The following is a 21,317-nucleotide window of genomic DNA, read 5'->3' as shown; positions in this document are numbered from 1 at the left end:
AATAAATAGGGGATCAAATTTAATTTTCATTTCAGTCTTGAGCTAAAACTTGGTTGAATCTACAATTGATGATTGAGTAATTAATTAAGTTTCATTACAAAAACCAATTAATTAACAAGAGAGGCACAGAAATGGTAATATAAAATTAATTTTGTTCTGTACATTCATTATCTGCGAATGCGGGGTCAAACACTAAACATGTAGTAAATAATTACCAAGCATGCCGTAAAAGACAGGATACTTATGTCAGCAGCTATTATACGAAGCGAATGCTAACTGAGAAAGGCAATCCATTTACAAAATTGCTTAGTTTGTGTGTGCTTTTGCCATTAGATTTGGTCTTTAGGAGTTTGGGTGCCCTGTCTCTCCTCTGAATCATTACCCACTCTAGAGAGTCCTGTGCTCGTTTTATTACAGGGCATTGTTCAACAGCCAACAAGCCTGCAACCATATAACAGTTCACGCCCATCACTGTGCGATCCCACATCGGTTTGACAGGCAAACAAACGCTCTTATAGGAATGCGAAAACCTCTCCTTAAAAGACGCGTTATAAAACTGTGAGGCTGACGATAATATGTAACGGTCCAAAACGAACCATATCCGGTAGATTTAGCTATTACAAACTATCTCTTTTGAAGTTTTGATTGAGGCATCTGCTTAACAAGCCAAATCCTCAGTGAAACTGATACTTGAGGAATTCTCAAGCTGCAATATGTTCACAGAAGTATAAAACGGCTTCCAAACTTGGACAGCAGATTCAAGCTCAAACTTTTCCAGTGGAGAGCCACACAAGTTTTTAAAAGAGCATACAACAAAAGGATTAGGAGAGGAGATGGCATATGCCATTCACCCCTGCCGTCTCTGACTTGGTTTTCAACGGGAAAAAATTCCTGCTCTCCATCAAACCCTTTGCTATTGCAATCCATGTCTCTAGGTTATTTGAACACTGTTTTTATACATAATTTAATAGCTGCAAGAAGAGTATCTGGAGGTATAAATGAAGAAAATTCAATTTCAAAATATTCGTGCATTTCCTTTGGAATGCAATCTGTCGAAACATATTGTCAAAGAAAACCGTACTGCAACTAAAGCGTACATTACAACTGAATAAAAAAGAGGTGATACCTTGTCCATGTGAGATATTACCAAGAACTTGTGCATAGCTGATGTGATTGACTGATTGGACTCCGTCTATTTCCTTGAAGTCCAATTAAATATCATAAGTGTGAGATCCTACGTCAGTTGGAGAATGAAACGAAACATTTCTTATAAGGGTGTTTAACCTCTCCCTAGTAGATGTATTTTAAAACCATAAGGCTGAAGGTAATACGTAACTGGTCAAAGTGGACAATATTTGCTAGTGGTGAGCTTGGACTAATACAAAATTGTGAGATTCAGAGGAATGAAACATACTTTATAAGGGTGTGGAAACTTCTCTTTAACAGACGCGTTTTAAAATCGTGAAACTAACAGCTATACGTAACGAACTAAAGTAGATAATATCTGCTAGTAGTGCGTTCTAACTCGTTGGTGACAGCAAGGGAAGGATAGCAGGATGCAAATGATGCTGAATAGGCAAATCAGCACTTACATGTTAAGACAGATCTTAAAAACCATAAAATTTTCCTCAAACTATACAATACATCATCATAATTAGCAGACAGCTTTTTCTAGCTCTAATTGGACTTCTTCTAAGACAGATTTAAATGACCTTTGGCATGCATCATATGGGAAAATCCTATTCTCATTGCTGCAGGATTCCATTGTGTTCAAAGCAATAGAAACAGTTCAAACATTCAAGGCAATAGAAACAGATCAATGAGTACCTTGGACAAAACTAGCGGAGGAGATATTGTGAACCTGCTTTATGATTAATGATACAATATATTGAACAAAGTACAGTGCAATGTGTTCATAGTGATTCCGTGAACTCATTTTGTTCATACTTGAGAAGATACCCTATAATGATAATGGTAGGCGCAAGATAAACCACCCATTCAATTCACTCATTCCTTAACAGAGGAACGCTTCCAGGAAATCAGCCTATTGAAAGCAAGTAAGTAATAGGCCCAAAAATTATAGTTAAATCAACTACGTGATACTCGCAATCTCGATAAACAGCTGAACCGAGTTTAAATAAGAGGGAAAAAGAACTGCAACTCAGTAACTCGAAGAAAGCAGTCAACCAATGAAAAGTATGAATCGAAGTAATCCTTACATTTCTATGTCTAAGATTGCGCTGCGGCCTCGATTGAAGTATGATTAGCATTAGAAACCTGTTGGAGTTGTAAATGAGTTGAGTAGACAAGTGGCTGTTTGCTTTAACTCCAGAAACAATTCAGCGTATTAATTTCTTCGACACGGTTTCAGATGACGGACATTGCTGCAAAATGAAGAACGGTGGATAAAAGAAGATACTCAGTTGAAAGAGGAAGAAGAAAAGAATGAAATCCCGAAATTTCGCGCCAAAACGCGTCCGAATGGCCCGATGGCGGGAATACAATTGATATACTTCGGTTCAATTTGGTCATTTGTCACGTGTTTTAAAAATATTTTTAAATATAAAAAAAAAAAATATTAACATTCCTTAACTTTTTTATGAAAAAAATAAAAAAAATTATTACCATAATTTTTATCCATAAAATTTTGAAAATAACATTAGGACGTTTAACTTTTATAGAAAAGTAAAAAAAAAAAAAATGTATTACTATCAATATACATATAAAAATCGGCTATCTACACTTTACTACACTTTACTTTATAGATTGTCTATAAGCTTTTTAATTTTTTTTTCTACAAGTTTACGTATATTAAAGTGCAAAATAGGGATATACAATGAAATCGACAACTCAAACCGACCCAACCTGAAGCATCGGTGTTGAGCTGGGTTAGATAGGTTATAATGTAAGGTTAGATTTTGTTTTATAGGGAGCAAATGGGTCGGGTCTACTGCAAGTTTAGTATGCTTAAGACCAGTGTGTCCCAATCCGAATTGAAAAAAAAAAATATATATATATATATATATATATATATATATATATATATATATATATATATATATATATATAACCACTTGTCACAATCGCACTTTTGATGGTAGCGGACTTGCGATTGTGCGGCACTCGCTTTCCAACGACAAGTGAGTTAAGCCAATTCGTTATTGCATCACCTACGGTCAAACGACTTATGCTCAAGCCTCTGGCTTCGATTTTAAGATAAGGTTTTAGAAAACGAGGGCAGAGAGAAATTTTCGAAAAATAGATTTTTGGAAGAGACGTTATATAAGCCAACAAGAGAGAAATAACAACGGCTCACAGTATATAACTTTGGGTAAGGAGAAGTTGATATATATATATATATATATATATATATATATATATATATATAAAAGTTGTCTTGTTGTCTGCTATCGTGCCACTTCGCAAAATCACAAGCCATATCTTCTCACTATATCTTCGGTTTGTGAGGCAGGTAAATTTACTTACACCAGCAATCCTGTATATGTCTATAGTTTAGCTCATCGTCATCTACCCCACCAGTCGAAAGTTGTCTTTTTTTAATATGCAATAACAACAATTTTTGTCGTTTAAAAATTTTCTTAAAAAAATTAAACTCGAAAATAGAGGATTGAATTACCCGTCGTCTAATTAACTCCCCTTGATCCAAAAAATTTATTCAACCCAATTTGAACAAGACATAGACATACCTGTTGGATGACTCACGATTATGGTGGATTCCCATCAGCACAAAAGGCTTTTGGGCAGCAAATAAAAGGTTCCCGCCGGAGACTTCGCGGCCGACGGCCGCCACCAAAAGTGTGATAATGGGCTGGAAGGCCCAGGGTTGAGTAGTGGGCCTTTTTTGTTAGCTTTTCAGCCCACTACCCGACAACCGAGTCTTAGGAAAGGTACGATGGTCCGCAATATAAAGTCTTAAGACGGAAAGTACTTTTTACTTTTTCAAAAAAATGGTTGAGTAATTCACTCACTGTTAACCACTTGTCACCCACTTGTCTGAGAGTGGGACCCACACTTTGAACATTTTTTTTTAACTGCCGACGGACCAACTTCCTTTAACCCAAGAAACGTCACCGTTCCATCACCATTGGCTTAGCCTTACCCCTCACCTTCGGCTTTTCTTCGCTTCCAAGTTCAACCATCCTTCAAAAAATTACTGTTTTAACCATGCCCTAGTGAAAAAGAAAAAGTAAAGTATTGAAAATTACTGTTACCTAACCATTGATTTTTTTCAGAGAGATTAGGTGAGTGAATGATATTTTCTAAAAAGTAAATATTTGTTAATCAAATTTATAACTATTTATTTACCTTAAAAATTTAATGATGATTGATACAACCAAATTTTAGAGCATTGTTCACAAGAATATAATTCAACTAACATAAAATACGTGTCATAGATATATGAGATTTAATCTTATATTTCATATGCATAAGAAAATAAGAGTATTGGTTTTATTTGAAAATAAAATAAAACTATAAATATTCAGAAATGGTAAAAAGTATATTCCCATAATATGCTTCCCATCATTAAAATCTAGAATTAAATAACTATGTGAATAAAATAATGTTAGAATTTCATATAAATAAATAAATAATATTTTTATTTTATTTAATTACTTCTATAAAATTATTTAATTAACGTTAGTTAGATTATTTTTATTAAGTCAAAATTATTAAATAACTGTAACTTTAAGTATATCATAAACAACCTACCTTAAATTTTAGAGTATTGAATTTATTTAACCATGAATATTAATAATTATTATCAAATAAATAATTTCAATAAAACTGTGCCAACTTGTAATAGCAAATAATTAGTATGGCATGTTATATCTAAAAAATTAGATATAATTGATTTATTTCACTTTTTCCAACCTAAAATATATCTATTATAATTTATTGTCTTCTCCTTTCGTTTCTGTTATATATTAAATATTTGATAGATAAAAATAATTTTTATATATTGGAAAATAAAATAAAAAATAAATAACTAAAAATGATTTGATAAAACCAAAGACAAAATACAAATAATAGAAGAAAGAGTTATAAAATAGAGGAAAACAATGTTAAAACACAAATAATTGAAAGAAAAAAAAATCATATTTAAAAAGGAATAAAAAACATTAAAAAAAAAATAGAAAAGTGAAAAATAAAAGTTGAGAAAAAAAAAAAATTAACGAATAATAATAAAAAAACAAATAATTTAAAAAACTTTCATAAAATTCATGATTTGGCTGTAGTTTTTTCAAACAAGTTATTAAAAAATCTCTTTTATTGACACGACAGTTTATGTTTTTTTAGTTAAATGAAATGACTTTTCATATTATTCCTTTACTTAAAAATATAAATCTTCCTAATTTTTTTTTAAATAATTATATCGAAAACATAGGGACAGAAAGGAAATTTTAATTTTTTCAATAATTTTTTAATAATAAAAAAGTTGCATTTAAAAATAAAATCGTAATCTCAATAAATAGATAAACAAACATTTAAATTATTCGAATTTAATATTTAAAACGTGACCAATTTTCACTTGAATTGTTAAATATTTTTTTAATTTATAGTTTTTAATTAACAACTCAAGTTTATAATTTGATAATTTTTTTTCGCTTTTAAGTTAATCATCACTTACTCTACAAACTAAAATTGAATTTTGGTTTACATTAAAAAAAATCAATCATTCATAATTTTGTTGGAAGGTGATCCAAGTCATTTTGATTTAGACAATTATTAATATTATAAATTCAATCGTCTAACTTTTTTCACTGTCTATAAATAATTTTATTATCTAGCCGACATCGAAAGAGACCAAAAACATTTTATATAAAACATACATCACAATCATATAGTCACCCAATTAATTTAAAATTATTTAAAATGTTCAATTATTTGTAACTCTATAAAATAAACTCTTCAGTTTAGTCTTATTGTACAAATATGCACTAGCATAACTAGTATTTAATATTAAAAAAATTAAAATAAGTACAAAAATTTCCAACCACAATTAGCCGTGCACGTGTGAGCAACCACGTGCATGGACCACGCATGAATTTTATAAATTAGGTAGTGGCCATTTGGCTCATAAACCGTGGCTGCTTAGTCATATGCATTTTCACCTTATTATATATAAAAATTAGAAAATTTTCACCTTATTATATGAAAATATTTTATTGGTTTGTTAAATGTCACAGTCACTTTTCTGTTGCTTAGATGAAAATAAAGGAAAAAACAATGGCTATTTTTTAATTTGATAATTACCCAACTCGTATACTCCCATAGAAACTACGACATATGTGACAAAGTTTGGTGTCGGCCTGTTTTTTGGAATATTTTTTTAAAAATTATTACATTTTTTTTTTTACTTTTTCACTCTAAATTTTATTTTTTATTTAGCTAATAAATTCAAATTTATAATCTCTTAATCAAATATATAATTAAATTTGTCTTTCATGTTATTTAAAAAATAATAATAAATAATTTACGTATTTTTGTTTGAAATTTAAATTAGTTTTAAAGAAAATTTTCTGATGAGTAAAATATCTTAAATGACCTGTGACGTGGTAATCACGAATGGCAATACGATCTACGGTCATAATTTTGTCAAAAAAAGACGACAAAAATTGAGTATGTGGAGACAGGTCAGCACATTTAATTATTGCACATGGATAACGATTAACACGACAGTAAAATACACTAATTGGCTCAACCAAGCACATAGTAACACGTGTGAGAGGCCGTTAGTTAAATTCAGAATCCCACGTTCTTAGCTTAATCCACGTGTCGTGATTCGCGTATGGTTTGACGGAAATACCTGTGAACCCCCAGTGACTTTAGCGGATTGTGTTCTAAAGGATCCAGATCTTCTATTGGAGAAACATGGATCAACGTGGCTTTCTCATCGGCCGTTGAAGTGACCGATTAACCAGGGCGGATATTTCTGTGCCGTTGGATGACTCTGTAAAAAAGAATAAACGTAAGCTCATTGGAAGACGAAAAGGTTTAGAACAAGAAGGACGTCGCTAGCCATGGCGTTAAATCGTTCGTTGTTTAATTCGCCATTTCTCACTATAAATACGTCTCGTTTCTTTCGTTTATCTGCATTCCCGTCGTTGATTTCTTCTGATTTCAGTTTGCTGAGAGTAAGGAAGAACGACTCTGCTTCTGGTATTATATTTTCCGTATTTTCTTCTGTTTCTGTTTGTTTCGATGTTTGTTTCCGGAGAAAATCGTGTCTCTCAAACTGATGATGATTTTTCCATTTGTTTTCATATCTTAGAATTTGCACATCTTCGAGGCGCCGGCGATTGTCGGTGGAAGCATTCAAGGTAAACTAATTAAATGAACTCTGAACTAATTTGGATATGGATAAACGAATTTAAGTCTCTATTTTCGGATTTCTCATACCATCTGTAATCTGATATTGGACGGTACAAATCTGAAAATGTAGAAACGCGAGGCGAATAATCAAACTAGAAACTCGAACGAAAAAGAACTAGAAGGAGATTTATTAACAGGAGTAATGACGATCAAACCGGCTATCCGGATCTCCGACCGGAAGCTCATCGTGAAAGACCGGACGATCCTGACGGGAGTACCGGATAATGTAATCGCGACGTCCGGTTCGTCGTCCGGACCGGTAGAAGGAGTATTCCTTGGGGCGGTTTTTGAGGAGGAGCAGAGTCGTCAGGTGGTTCCGTTGGGAACCTTACGGGATGTCCGGTTCATGGCATGTTTCCGGTTCAAGTTGTGGTGGATGGCCCAGAAAATGGGCGACAAAGGGAAGGAGATTCCATTAGAGACGCAATTTCTGTTACTGGAGACGAAGGATGGGTCCCACCTCGAATCGGACGATGGAAACGAAGAGAATCAGATCATATACACAGTTTTTCTCCCTCTGATCGAAGGTTCGTTCCGTGCCTGTCTTCAAGGCAACGGACAGGACGAGCTCGAGCTTTGCCTAGAAAGTGGTGATGCAGACACCAAAGCGTCGTCGTTTACGCACTCATTGTTCATCCACGCCGGAACCGATCCGTTTGACGCGATCGCCGACGCGGTCAGAGCCGTTAAACTCCACCTCAAGACTTTTCGATTGCGGCAAGAGAAGAAACTGCCTGCAATAATTGACTATTTCGGTTGGTGTACATGGGACGCCTTCTACCAGGAGGTTACTCAAGACGGCGTCGAAGCGGGACTGGAGTCTCTCTCCTCCAGCGATACGCCGCCGAAGTTCGTCATTATCGACGACGGTTGGCAATCGGTGGGCGGTGATCCGCAGGAGGAGAACGAGGAAGAAGGGGAAACAAAGCCGAAGCAGCCGCCATTGCAGAGACTGACGGGAATCAGAGAGAACTCGAAGTTCCAGAACAAGGAGAATCCGACGGAAGGGATCAAGAACATCGCGAAGATCGCCAAGAACAAGTACGGACTGAAGTATGTGTACGTATGGCACGCGATTACCGGGTATTGGGGAGGACTTCGCACAGGCGTTAAGGATATGGAGGACTACGGATCGTTGATGCAGTATCCAAACGTATCGAAAGGCGTTACTGAGAATGAGCCAACATGGAAAAACGACGCATTGGCTCTGCAAGGATTGGGGTTGGTGAACCCTAAGAACATTTTCAAATTTTACAATGAACTCCATAGTTATCTCGCCTCCGCCGGAATCGACGGAGTCAAAGTGGACGTACAGTGCATATTGGAGACTCTAGGCGCTGGGTTCGGTGGCCGAGTGGAGTTGACTCGGCAGTATCACCAGGCTCTGGACGCGTCGGTGGCCAAAAATTTTGCAGACAACGACATCATTGCGTGTATGAGCCACAATACAGATGCACTTTACTGGTTAGTAAACAGAAACTCTCAATTTCTTGTTGAAATTTTGTTTCGATTTGCTTAAGATTTGGGCAAAATGTAGTGAAACGTCTTTGGTTTGTGGTTGCGTTTAATTTCAGTGCGAAACAGACGGCGGTTGTGAGAGCTTCCGATGATTTCTACCCGCGAGATCCGGTGTCCCACACGATCCACATCGCAGCAGTGGCTTACAACAGCGTTTTTCTTGGGGAGATTATGCAGCCTGATTGGGACATGTTCCATTCCCTTCATCCCGCCGCCGAGTACCACGCTTCCGCTAGGGCCATTAGCGGTGGCCCTGTTTATGTCAGGTTAGACCATCACTCGTCTTTGGTCAATTTGTTCAATTTATTGAGATTTGAAGTTAAGTATACTTTCTTTCTGCCGCAAATTCTTTTCATGAGTTCATAAATTTCTTAGGTTTTGAGGAGATCCATGAAGTAGTGAAGTTGGTGTCTCACTGGTTAAGCCAAAACATACTTTACAATTTGTTAAATCATTATAATCTTGTCAAACTTTTAATCTAGAAAAGGATCCCTGCTTAAAAGTGCTCGAGTTGAGCTAACCAATATGAGTTAATAATAGGAATCATATCTATATTAAACACAAGGACCATTTAAGTGGTAAAGTTAGACATAATCTTTTGGGGAGCTTTATCATGACGAATCTATTACATTCGAATCTATTACATTCTTTAATAAAGTTTAGAGATGTTGGACACGAACTTATAAAATTTGAGGTAGCATTATTGATACGGCAGAATCGATAAAGCATCGATTATATTCTTCATTTGTCAAAGTTTGACTATGCATTTGTTGGAAAAAAACCAAAAATAAAAAAGCTTAGGTAACTATTTGAACTTTTTTATGTGCAAAACTATAAAGTTCAGGATCGAATTTAAACTTTCAAACATGTTAATCTTGATTTTACTTGCTTTTTGCCATCAGTGATGCCCCGGGGAAGCACAATTTCGAGCTTCTAAAGAAACTAGTGTTGCCTGATGGCTCGGTGCTCAGAGCACGCTTGCCCGGGCGGCCAACGAGGGACTGTTTATTCTCAGATCCAGCACGAGACGGCGTTAGGTGAGTGTTTTTGTTTTGGATTTGACTTCCTCTCTTTCCCCCTTCACTTTATGGGAATGGAACCCACAATTTCATGGTGTTTGGTGGCTGTTTTTATGCCTTCGAGATAATGATGTTGGCGGCTTTAGAATGTATTAAGAGAAAAAAAAAGTAGGGATATCATTCAATAGTTTGTTCTTTTCTTCGCTTTTTGCGGCATTTTCTCACCAGAATTTGACTTTGGTCTTTCGTACCACTTTCAGCTTGCTAAAGATATGGAATTTGAACAAGCACACTGGCGTCATCGGCATCTACAATTGCCAAGGGGCCGCCTGGAACAGCCAAGAAAGAAGGAACACTTTCCACGACACCAACTCCGACGCCATCTCTGGTTACGTCAAAGGACGTGATGTTCATCACATTTCTGAAGCCGCAGCGGATCCGGGCTGGAATGGCGACTGCGCCTTCTACTGCTACCGCTCCGGCGACCTCATCAATCTACCTTACAATTCAGCACTCCCCGTTTCTCTTAAAGTCCTTGAGTTCGACATCTTCACCATTACACCGATCAAGCTTTTGGCCCCTGGCTTCAGTTTCGCTCCCATTGGACTCATTGATATGTTCAACGCCGGTGGTGCAATTGAAGGGTTGAAATACGAAGTAAAAGGTGGGGCTGAGGAGGTTGACGGCGGAATTGTTCACTTGGAAGTGAAAGGGCGTGGGCGGTTTGGAGCGTACTCGTCGGCAAAGCCACGGCGGTGCACGGTGGATTCAAGCGTTGTTGAATTTGGTTATGATTCTGAGTCCGGTTTGGTGACTTTCGGAATTGACAAAATGCCTGAAGGCGAACTCAAAGTTCACGACGTTAAAATAGAGTTATGAATATTTTCGCTGTATTGTTTTGTTACCGATCGTATCATTGGCAGCCGGTTATAGGATTCCTTTCGACCATGACAAAACTCTGCCGTCTGCCTCTGTTTTGGGATGGAGTCGTGAAGTATTTGGTGCCGAATTGATTCTAAATAACTTTCTTATGTTATTTTATCAATAATTAGACAACTTTGGGAACCTTTTTCCTTAAAATAATAGAAATATTAAGTTACTAACGGGATACTATTTAAGTGAACTAGTTTTCTTAATTGCTCTCTCTTTATCCATGGGCCACATTTTTTATTAACAGCAATCCTGACCTAAACATAATCGAACATGAAGAACCTTTCTAGTGCCTCAAACGATGGGATTCTTGAGTTATATTGCTTATATTGATCCAAAAAAGAAAAGGTAGGTGTGGGTACAGCTAATCCGTGAACGGCAAGTGATCATCGAACTGATGTGATAGGTTTTCTGTATCATCATTTGTTCCTCCAAAAAAAGATCAACTAAATTCATCCTAGACCATGGTGAGATGTAATATAATATCATAATATCATAATTATGGAGGTCGAAATTCAAACATGGTGAGATGTAAAAACGTTTTTTTTTTAACTCCATGTCCCGTAGTTCGACATATGAATTCCATAAGACGCCAAATGAGAAATGTATGAAGCATGTGATATACATATAAGACAACATTAGCTCAATAATTTACGGCAATTCTTGAACAAGGTGTACCGAACGATTCCTAGAAAGTAGTACATATGATCACAGAGTTAAAACTATTTTCTAGAATCTAGTTTCAAGGATGAATTACAATTGCCTTAAATGGTACAAGAACTGTTAACCTAATACCAAAGTAGAACCTAAAGAGAGATGTCACATAGCAACTTATGAACAAAAGCTAAACAGACCTAAACAAAGACTAATATTCCATTCTTACCAGGGCATTAGACACTTCGGTTAATCCAGACTGCATCCAGTCCTTGGAACATATCATCGCTTCCACCGTCTCGGGACGCAAGGAGCTTCGATACGGATCCAATTTCTTCCTTTTGGTTATAAATACAGAGTCGGGAGGAAGTGAAGAAACTGGAATAGACAAGATATCACGAGCCATCTTTGAAAGAGTAGGATACTTGAACTTGTTCAATTTCCACCATCCCAATAGATCGAAATCTTGCACACGGGGTAACAAAGAATCTTCCAAATACCGATCGAGCTCTGATTTCGTTTGATGGCTAGTCGTCTCCATGATGTAGACATCAAAATCTGTAAATCCATTGTCTGACAGAAGATTTCCCTGGGAATCTTCTGCCTTCATATTACCATCAGCACCTCCATCTTCGGCATAGGTTGGGGTTAAGGGTAGAGGCAGTGCCACATACTCATCAAAGAGCTCATGAATTCCATCATCAACAACCTTAATGTATGCAGGAGCTTCTTCACCATAGACTTTGGTGAAACTAAACTCAACAAGCTTCATCTTGAACCGTGGATCCATCACTACAGCAGCTGCCAAGACTAAGCTACAATCTTTCCAATATTTATCAAACTTTTCAAGCATCCTTTTACTAAGGTTGCTTATGAAGGGATCCTCACTCGTTACTGCCCGAGACAACTCCGAATGAATTCTCCACACTTCATGAAAGACGGTTATAGCAGTTGGGTGAGTTGTGGTGGTAAGGATGTTTGCTGCATCAAAAAGAAGTTTCAGGTATGTGCAGAGAATTTCAACCAACTTCCAATCTTCCATTGATGGAGCTTCCTTATAATCAGGATCAGAGGTACCCAAACAAGAAAATACTTCTTTCATCTCTGAAGCAGCCACCAACATATGATAGGTTGTATTCCATTGCATTTGATCATCAAGGGAGAGATTTCTCTCACTTGGCACTTGAAGTTGTTGCCTTAGCTCTAAAAACTTTTCCTCGTGAGAATCGGAGGTTGTCACGTATTTCACGCTATCCCGAATTTTCCTTATTGTATTTTCTCCTGCATCTAATACATCTTTTGCAATGTCGCTTAAAGTCCAGGCAATACAACTTCCAACCAAAAATTGACCATTGAGAATAAGGGGGTTCTTAATGGCAACTAGGAGCCTGAGATTGTCAAGGGCAGCTTCATTCTGTAGATTAAACGTAAGAGAGAATAACTTCCCATCTAATCTCCAATCAGAGAGACATACAGCAACGGCATGGCTAAGTGCATTAGGTGATTCTGGATATTGTTCCATTACAACATTCAAAACCCGTCTATGCAACTTCCATTCACTGTCAATAAAACTACCCATAATAAACACGTAACCTACTGATCGACTAGAACTCCACATATCAAGGGTAAGGCATATACGTCCCGGGATAGCTTCTATAAACTTACTTAGATTTTGTTTCTCCATTAAATAAGTTCCAACACAATCCCCTTGAACAGTGTTGAAGCTCAACATGTTGAATCGAGGCTGAAGGTTTTTGACAAATGATACAAATCCAGAATCCTCAACCATATGAAGTGGATAGTCATGCATGATGACCATCCGGGCAATGTCTTGACGGCAACGATCCTGATCAAACATAACATAAGGCGAGCTAGAAGTTCGATACCGTCTTTTTGGTGTATCACTAACAGTCCCTTTTGAAGGTGGGGTATATGTAGCCACCAACTGATTCTTATCCTGACCACGCAAAAGTGCAGTACAAGTTCCTTTAGCAATGTGCCTCTTCAAATGGCTAGTGCCTGCAACTTTCGATCCTGTACTATATGCAAAGCTTTGCTTGCATTGTTTACAGTACGCCCGCCTGCAATCAGCACTCACAGACTCTATAGTGAAGTGTTCCCAGACAATAGACTTCTTCTTCCTCCTCTTGTTAGGCTGTACTTCGACTAAAGCGAGCTCATTATGTTCATCTGGTGATCCCAGCTTGTCTGTATCGGGAGTCTCCATTAATTCATCTTCATGAGTTATCATGTTTTCACCATTTGGAGTTGTCATATTATGGTCTTCATCATGATGAACCAACACGATCTCTTTGCCCGGAGTTGCCATGTTTTCTTCATCAGGAGTTGCCATTTCGTATGGGAAGACAATTTCCTGTGCAGCAAAGTAAACATAAATAAATAAATAAACATCGAATGCACTCATTCTTAAAGCAGAAATATGGGTATTTGAACAAGTTAAAATGATACCATATATGTTTAACACGAGTCATGGATCAAATTGCATGGCCAACAAAATTTGCTTGCCAAGAAAACTCGTATCTAAGTAGGTGGGCACAATGCATTCCCTCCAACCCATTTATTATTACATTACCCTTATCAAATGAATTAAATAGGGTGGTAAGAACAATATAAACTAGACACAGCCAATGAAGCATCGAAGGCATAATCGATAGAATCCCACTCTGAAGTCCGAGCGAGTGGAATAATACGCTATTTCAATAGACAAAGCAAATCAAATCAATCGAGACGACAACAAAATAAACCATGTGCCCATTTGTCACGTTAGGAAGTCGGATTCGAACCCAGGTCCGAACGAAACAAGCGCAGGCAGAGTTGAATTGGCTACATTAGTAAGACGGACTCGAACCCAAAAAAACAAAAGTAAAGGCAAAAATACCATTTTCCCAAACCCAGAAAGCATAGGGAAGCGAAGAAGATCCGTCTCAATAGTCATATCAATCAGATTTGTGAAAGTCCCCAAAGCCCAACCGGCAAGCTCAGTTTTAGAGGCGGCTTGAGAGAGAGAGGTCTTTAAAAAAAAGGGTTAAACAAGAAACAAATCCCAACTCCAACCCGAATAATGGGCTTAGCCCGGGCCCACTAAAGAAAATCGGGTCAAATTATTATGAAAAGACATTCGGCCCACCTAGAGCCACTTTCACAATTCAAACTTGAGAGATTTCACCCGAATCACGGTAGTCCACATGGAGGAACCGTGAGGCTAAAATGGGTAATAACAAAAAAATATATCTAAGATGGGCTAGGAAGTAGTAGTCGAAAAGAGACGAGTTTTCAGATCTAGGGTTTGAAGAAGATTTGGGCATTTCAAGCCCAGCTACCCAGGTTTTAATGGAAAAACCCACCAAACACTGAATTTTGAACACAGAATTACCGAATACAAAACCTCATTTCCGGACCAACAAATAACAGAAGAAGAAACGAAGACTTCCACCTTAATTGTTTCCCATCCCGAAATCACCAGAAACAAAAACAAAACAACACAACACAATTCCGAAACTAACAACTCCAGAAAACGAAATTCCATCAAACTGAAAGTGAATACAGGCAAGGAAAACAGGAAAATTCTTCATCGATTACAAAATCGTCAGAAACAGAGCTCGGATTTTACCCGTGGTTTCGAATGAGATCCACGAACAGAGACCCGAGCTGGTCTGGTCTAGCCCTGGCTTGACTTTCCGGTCCGGCAAGCGATGGAGCCTGGAAATAAGCACCGAACTAGAGAGAAAGAGAGAGAATCGGAGATTGGGCTTCAAAACTAACCCGAGAAAGCTAATTGGACCTTAGTTTTTAGCAGAGGGACTCAGTTTCGTAGATAAGGATTCGGAGAAGACTTTCCTTCTTTTCTTTTTTTTTTTTTTAATTTTGGGTTTTTTTTTCTTCTTATGAGTACTGGACTTCGCGGCAGGTCCATCGGCCTTAATTTAATTATTCTATTTTTCTTTTTTTAATAAAATATTGTTGAATTAATTGATTTTTGGGCCATTTTTTATTTTTCCTAACTGGACCAGAAAGCCCACAACTCTCTACCTCAGGGTCCATAAACACAAAGGCCCACCAAATATTATGGACTACATAGAAGTGGGCTCAACTTGGGCTGGGCCCGATTTAGAACCGAACCGATCCAAGTCTTCTGCTCTTCTTCTCTGTGCATTTCTTCCTTCTCCCATTATTCTTGTGTAAAAAATAAAAAAAATTCAAAAATTCAGATAAATAGTAAGTAGATAGAAGAGGAAAAAGAAGGGAAGACGACAATAACGTCGGTGACTCACAGCAGAGACAACGATGATAGATGGCGACGGCGATGGTAGACGATGGGGACCATCCATAGGAGAGAGAAGCGATATCAAAATTCAGAGCAGTTTTTTGTATTTTGTTACCGTTGGAATGGTTGCATTTTTTTTTTTTTGTCGTGTGATTTCAAAAAACTCGTGTTAACCCTGACAAGACATTATGCAATGATATAAGATAAATTCTCCCAACCTAGTGTAACACGTTGGGATAACTTAGAGCGGTATATGCTATGTGTCGTCGTCGTAGCTTATTTATGACAATGCTACGAGTGCCCCGACACTAGTATAGTCTTTCGTATATGTATATAAAATAAAAATGGAATGAATTAATTGTCAGCAGCCGCAGAGAGCACTATGATCTCCATTCAAAATTAAAGCTGAAGAGTGTGTGTCCTCCATGGGCGTCGTGATCTCATTTTGTCAAGAACCAAAAAGAAAGCCGAGAAAAAAGGAATTTTTTCTTCTTCTTTTTTTTTTTTTTTTTTTAATTCTTTTTTCTTTTTATTGGTTAAATATAAAAATAATTCAACGGTTGTTATGCATGTGTGTTCGGTAGACAGTGTCAGTGATGTATAATTATATATATATACATACATGCATTTCCATGCAACCGTCCCCACACTTTCACACGTGCGCACCCACAACCCTCCAATCACCTCTCTTCTTACCCTTTCTCTATTAAAAAATACTTACATAAATATTTTTAATTTAATTTGTTTATTCGAAATAATTAAAATAAAATTTTTGTATTATGACGCAAATTACTCCCCAAACAGAAATTATATTTATCAAGAGTTTTAATTTTCCCACCAACCATAAAAGCATCAGCTTAATTAATTTTGTCGTGGACAAAGTCAAACGTTAGGATTTTTTTCGTTTTTGGACAGCACAATGTAGCCTATTTTATTAAATGTACTGAGCACTAAATTGAAATCAATAAATGAAATAACAAAAAAAAAAAAAAAAAAACGTCTATTCCTCTATATTCCTAGAGATTTGCCGATGTGTCTTCCATAAAATAAATAAATAAATATTTGCATTATAATAATATCTTAATATTAAAAAAGAATTAAAATTTTATTGTACTCCATAATTCTTTCTTTTTTTTTTTTCAAATATTTTTATGTTAATAGATATTCATTAGATCTAAAATTAATTTTAATTAAAATTCGCGAGTCAACTAATAATTTTTTTTTACGGAAACATATTAGAGAAATAAATTGATATGTTTATGATAATTTAAAATTTTAATTATTATAATTATTAATTTATGGTTTTTTTTCGTAATGACGCAATTATTACGGAGATAAAGTGCCAAAAAAAAGAAAATGGAAATGAAGGGTGAATATTAATTAGTTTAAATTGGAAAAAAAAAAAAAAACAAGATTAATAAGGTGGGATGGAAGAGTTATTAGCTGTCCATGTCCATCACCAACCACTCCAAGGAAAGAAAGCTTTTTAAAAATAATAATAATGATAAATAATTAATATTATTATTTTAATTATTTGGTTATAAATTAAAGGGGTCCATTATTAAAAGAAAAAAGAAAGGGGGGAGTTGAATAATGGCGGTGACATCAAATCAAACAAAACATTTACAAAGGCATGCGATTAGCTACACACAATATTAGAGTGGACTAAGTTAGTGTTGGCCAGCTACCAGCTGCCACCTAATTTCATTTTAATGCAATCCCACCACTAACCTCTAACGTTTCTTTCATCTTTCTCTTTCACCTTTTTATTATTTGTTTTTTCATTTTTACAAAACTATAATTTCTATAATACAAAAAATAACGACGAAAGATTATTTAAGGATGTTTAATGATACGACACCTGATTAAAAAAGGAAATGAATAAATGGATATCACATCAAAATGAAAACGATCTTAATGATAGAATGAGTAGAAAACTTAAGCATTTTGTTTTGAGCAATTCTATGTTGGATGATATCTCTAAAAATATATATGATACATATAAGTAGAGACAAAAATGTTTTACTCGTATATATGGCACCAATTAATGGCATGTATCAATTTGATATAATTGGTTATTATAATGAATTTGTGACACTTTTTTTTAAATATGATAGGGAGTTTTTATTTCTTTCTTTCGTATTAAAAAATATTAAAGTGGGAGTGAACCATTCATCCTTAACAATGATTTATATCTTAATTAATGAGTTATACTCGACTTAGAATAAAATTATAAATTTGTAATCTGTAGATCGAAAATTAAAAGATAATATATACACTAAAGATGAAGATAATTGATACGGTAATAGGTGGGTTTGTTAGCATGTAATGTTTATAAAGTAATATTTTTGGTTTTGTATTATTTGAAAAATGGTGATTAATTTATATAAGTGGTCCGAAGAGCGACAAAGAGAGCTCCGTTCCTGGAAAGACGGGGGTGTACTGTCACACGCACACATGTTCCCACTGTGGGGTCGACCCCATGTGATTCCCTCCACCACTCCCCTTTCATTTTCATTTTCATCCCTTTATTTTTCCGTATTTACTCCCCCACCCATGCTTCTTCAAATTCATCAATCACGCGCACTCCCCCACTCTCCTAAGGGATTATATTTTAGTATCGTTTAATCATGATTCGTTCTCACTCACATAATTTATTGATTAAGTCACCGACAAGTAACATGCTTTATTAGTACATATAGTAACATTAATTTTTTTATAAGTTTTTATCTTGATCATTCTCATTATACATATTGTTTTGATTAATTCATGTACCTGTGATTTATAGAGACGCCATATAAAATAAACCTCTGACATGTGTAAGGGATTACTATAGTACCGCAAGTCAATATAAATCTATATTTTTAATATTTGGTATCAAAAAAAAAAAAAAAAAAAAAANTTTGCCTGAATTATTAATTCCTATCAAAGTACATATAGGTTCAAACATTTTGTATGAATTATTCCTACATTATTGAATTTAAAATTTAAATAAAGTTTTGATTACTTTTAAGGATATAGTTTTGGTCTCTAAAATTTGGAGAGTGGATTTTATTCCAATCTTAATAATTTAATATATTAATTTCTTATAAAATAATTAAAATTTTTAAAAGTATTTAAAAAAAAAAGTGGAAGCCCAATCACAGTGATATAAGCACATGAAATCATGATGGTCATTAAGGCCACCTCTCAATCTCAGATGGTGTATCCACGCGCTGAAAAGAGAGCGTGAAGATAGACTTTAAATATCGAAACGGACAGATCTATCGTGGGACCGAGCGCCATGTCCCCACAACGCCAACCGTCACCGTTAGATCCGGAAAACTGCCATCTCAGCCGCACGTTTAATTATGATATACTACAACAAACATACGTCGTTCCACGCGAATTTGGTGAGATTTTTATTCATTTTTTAAAATTAAAATTCCATATTAAAAATATCGCTCACTACCCGCGAAACTAGCCAGCGCAACATAACAGGCAGCCAGCCGGCAACCAGAAAAATAAAAATTAAAATTAAAATTTAAAAATAAAAAACCCGATCCAAAAATTAAAAAATTAAAAAAATAATAAAAGAAAAAAGCTGAGTAATCCTCCAGAATTAGGCCCAATATTCTTCTCGGGATTGATGAGTTAGAAGAAGAAAAAAAAAAAAAAAAAAAAAAAAAAAAAAAAAAAAAAAAAAAAAAAANAAAAAAAAAAAAAAAAAAAAAAAAAAAAAAAAAAAAAACCAGACCGCAAACCGCTCTTATTCCCCTTATAAATAGGAAGCCCTTCGTCTTCCCCCAAAACCTAACTCTCTCTTTCCCGCTCCTCTCCCGTTTTCTGGTTCTAGGGTTTGATGCCCTAATTTTATTCCCATGGCTCTGTTCGTATTCTTCCACAGCTTTCTTGAACTGCATCTTCTTGAGCCCGATTCGCTCTTCTCTCTCTTAAAATCGCGCTTTTGTTCATCATTTTCTTTTGCGGTTCAATAAAGCTGTGGGAAGATACACACAGGGCCAACCAAATTCCGCCTCCGCAATCAATCCTCCACCGCCATCGGTAACATTCCTCATCTCTTTCTTACAATTTTCATTCGATTTTCTTTAGATCACATTTTAGGTTCATTTTGATTTAATCGCTAATGTTCTTCTCCATTGATGTCTGGATTCAAACACCGCTTTCGTTTATTTAATTTTACTTTTTGTGTATTATCAGTATTATTATTAGTTTGGTGTGACCCCATGTGTATGTTCCATAGCAGGCAAAAACAGATTTGTGTGAGGTTTGTTTGAAGCAATGGTTTCGGATGATGAATATGATTATTATTATATATAATTGAAGCGGCTTTCAGAGCCTATGGATCTGTACTTTTACTGTGCCCGTGGATCAACTAACAGTTTTATCTGTCTTCACTGCAGCCATAGATTTCATTCCATCGTTTTTTTTTTCTAAGAGTTGGTGGCTTGAATTATTAGAGAAGGATTAATCTGAGTAGCAGAGTAAATGTCATGTATGAAATTATTCTCTTGTATTCAATGCTATGTTTAAGAGTATTTTGACTGCATAACTGAAGGGCCTTTAATTGGCTTGTTTTTGCCTCAAACTTTCCATCAATTCAGGCCACATCCAATACAAACCCTTTTGTTCTTCTCATCTTCGCCTATCATACTCTGAATTTCTCTCTCTTTTGTTCCTTTAGTTCTTCATTAATGCATTGGTCCTTTTTCAGATGAAATTAGGATATAATTATGCGAAATTGGGCAATTACTCATTGGAGATTTAAATTTTATGTACATAATTTCATATCATAAGCCTTGTTCATCACCATCCTTAGAATTTCTACAATTTTCCATTTGTATTCAATGATTAAATACCCCTAGCTTGTTTGACATTCTAAACATCAAATTCTCAGAATTCAAATGTTAATTAAATTTTGTGGGTTTTTGAATTTGGTTGCTTCAATTTTAATCTCAGTATTGTGTAAATTTGGTAAAAATAAAATTAAAAACCAGTAAGTGTTGAAAAATGTGATCTTCAATAACTTACCTCATAAGCATCCCGTGAAGCAAAGGGTAAAACCCTGCAGCGCTACGAATTTGATCACGAAATGCTTTTGAATGTTATATTAATAGCATAAAGTTTATTAAAAAATATATTTGTTTGTAATGAATGAAAATAAAAACAAAAAGGTTTCGGTATTTTAATAAGTTTAGATAGACAGATGGGATTGGGTTCATGGGGTTGGTGGTGTTCTCACAGAGTCACAGGGGCTTCAACTCTTGTAATTAATATACCCCATACCCATTTACAGGTCATACATTCACTTGGATCTACCATTAATTTAATTATTTCTCTTTATCATAAGCTTTTTTTTTTCCCTCCATAACTTATAATATAACATAGTGTTGTCAATTTCCAATCCATGATCTATGATTCGTTGTCACACTATATGGTTCATTAAAATACCTCCTTGATTATCGTTATTAATTTTTTTTTTTTTTTTTTTTTTTTTTTTTTTTTTTTTTTTTTTT

The 21,317-nt window shown here is 35.4% G+C and overlaps 2 protein-coding genes and 2 long non-coding RNA genes across 7 annotated transcripts; 2 read left to right on the top strand and 2 right to left on the bottom strand.

Annotated features, from left to right (window-relative positions):
- Nucleotides 1-123: 123 nt before the first annotated feature.
- On the bottom strand, nt 124-2,459 carry LOC111793732. Of its 2 annotated transcripts, none has more exons than XR_002814970.1 (2): nt 1,127-2,459; nt 124-971 (listed from the first exon to the last, which is right to left on the bottom strand). It is a non-coding gene; the product is annotated as an uncharacterized LOC111793732 (long non-coding RNA). The 2 variants fall into 2 exon arrangements; XR_002814971.1 differs by having other exon boundaries at nt 124-441.
- A 4,576-nt stretch (nt 2,460-7,035) lies between these two features.
- LOC111792975 (probable galactinol--sucrose galactosyltransferase 6) lies at nt 7,036-11,042 on the top strand. Of its 2 annotated transcripts, none has more exons than XM_023674612.1 (6): nt 7,036-7,182; nt 7,288-7,343; nt 7,466-8,859; nt 8,970-9,179; nt 9,816-9,950; nt 10,193-11,042. In XM_023674612.1, exons 1-6 carry the CDS (start codon nt 7,044-7,046, stop codon nt 10,809-10,811), a joined length of 2,553 nt encoding a protein of 850 aa, XP_023530380.1. In that variant the 5' UTR covers nt 7,036-7,043; the 3' UTR covers nt 10,812-11,042. The 2 variants fall into 2 exon arrangements, with proteins under 2 accessions (XP_023530380.1, XP_023530382.1); XM_023674614.1 differs by having other exon boundaries at nt 7,072-7,182; nt 7,295-7,343.
- A 417-nt stretch (nt 11,043-11,459) lies between these two features.
- Nucleotides 11,460-15,415, bottom strand: LOC111793585 (zinc finger BED domain-containing protein DAYSLEEPER-like). 2 transcript variants are annotated; one of them, XM_023675536.1, is made up of 2 exons: nt 15,148-15,415; nt 11,460-13,890 (listed from the first exon to the last, which is right to left on the bottom strand). In XM_023675536.1, exon 2 carries the CDS (start codon nt 13,867-13,869, stop codon nt 11,728-11,730), a length of 2,142 nt encoding a protein of 713 aa, XP_023531304.1. In that variant the 5' UTR covers nt 13,870-13,890; nt 15,148-15,415; the 3' UTR covers nt 11,460-11,727. The 2 variants fall into 2 exon arrangements, with proteins under 2 accessions (XP_023531304.1, XP_023531303.1); XM_023675535.1 differs by lacking the exon at nt 15,148-15,415 and adding an exon at nt 14,416-14,565.
- A 4,162-nt stretch (nt 15,416-19,577) lies between these two features.
- On the top strand, nt 19,578-20,439 carry LOC111793747. Its single transcript, XR_002814972.1, has 2 exons — nt 19,578-19,845; nt 20,048-20,439. It is a non-coding gene; the product is annotated as an uncharacterized LOC111793747 (long non-coding RNA).
- Nucleotides 20,440-21,317: the final 878 nt, after the last annotated feature.

This window comes from Cucurbita pepo, chromosome LG04, assembly GCF_002806865.2.
Source record: "Cucurbita pepo subsp. pepo cultivar mu-cu-16 chromosome LG04, ASM280686v2, whole genome shotgun sequence".
Lineage (NCBI taxonomy): Eukaryota > Viridiplantae > Streptophyta > Magnoliopsida > Cucurbitales > Cucurbitaceae > Cucurbita > Cucurbita pepo.
This window is presented reverse-complemented; position numbering and strand designations above follow the sequence as displayed.

Coding starts and splice junctions, on each gene's coding strand:
- LOC111793585 (XM_023675535.1), bottom strand. CDS start 14,472: ATGACTATTGAGACGGATCTTCTTCGCTTCCCTATGCTTTCTGGGTTT. Junction 13,891..14,415: donor TTTCTGGGTTTGGGAAAATG/GTATTTTTGCCT, acceptor TTTGCTGCACAG/GAAATTGTCTTCCCATACGA.
- LOC111792975 (XM_023674612.1), top strand. CDS start 7,044: ATGGCGTTAAATCGTTCGTTGTTTAATTCGCCATTTCTCACTATAAAT. Junction 7,183..7,287: donor GAAGAACGACTCTGCTTCTG/GTATTATATTTT, acceptor ATTTGTTTTCAT/ATCTTAGAATTTGCACATCT. Junction 8,860..8,969: donor AATACAGATGCACTTTACTG/GTTAGTAAACAG, acceptor GTTTAATTTCAG/TGCGAAACAGACGGCGGTTG.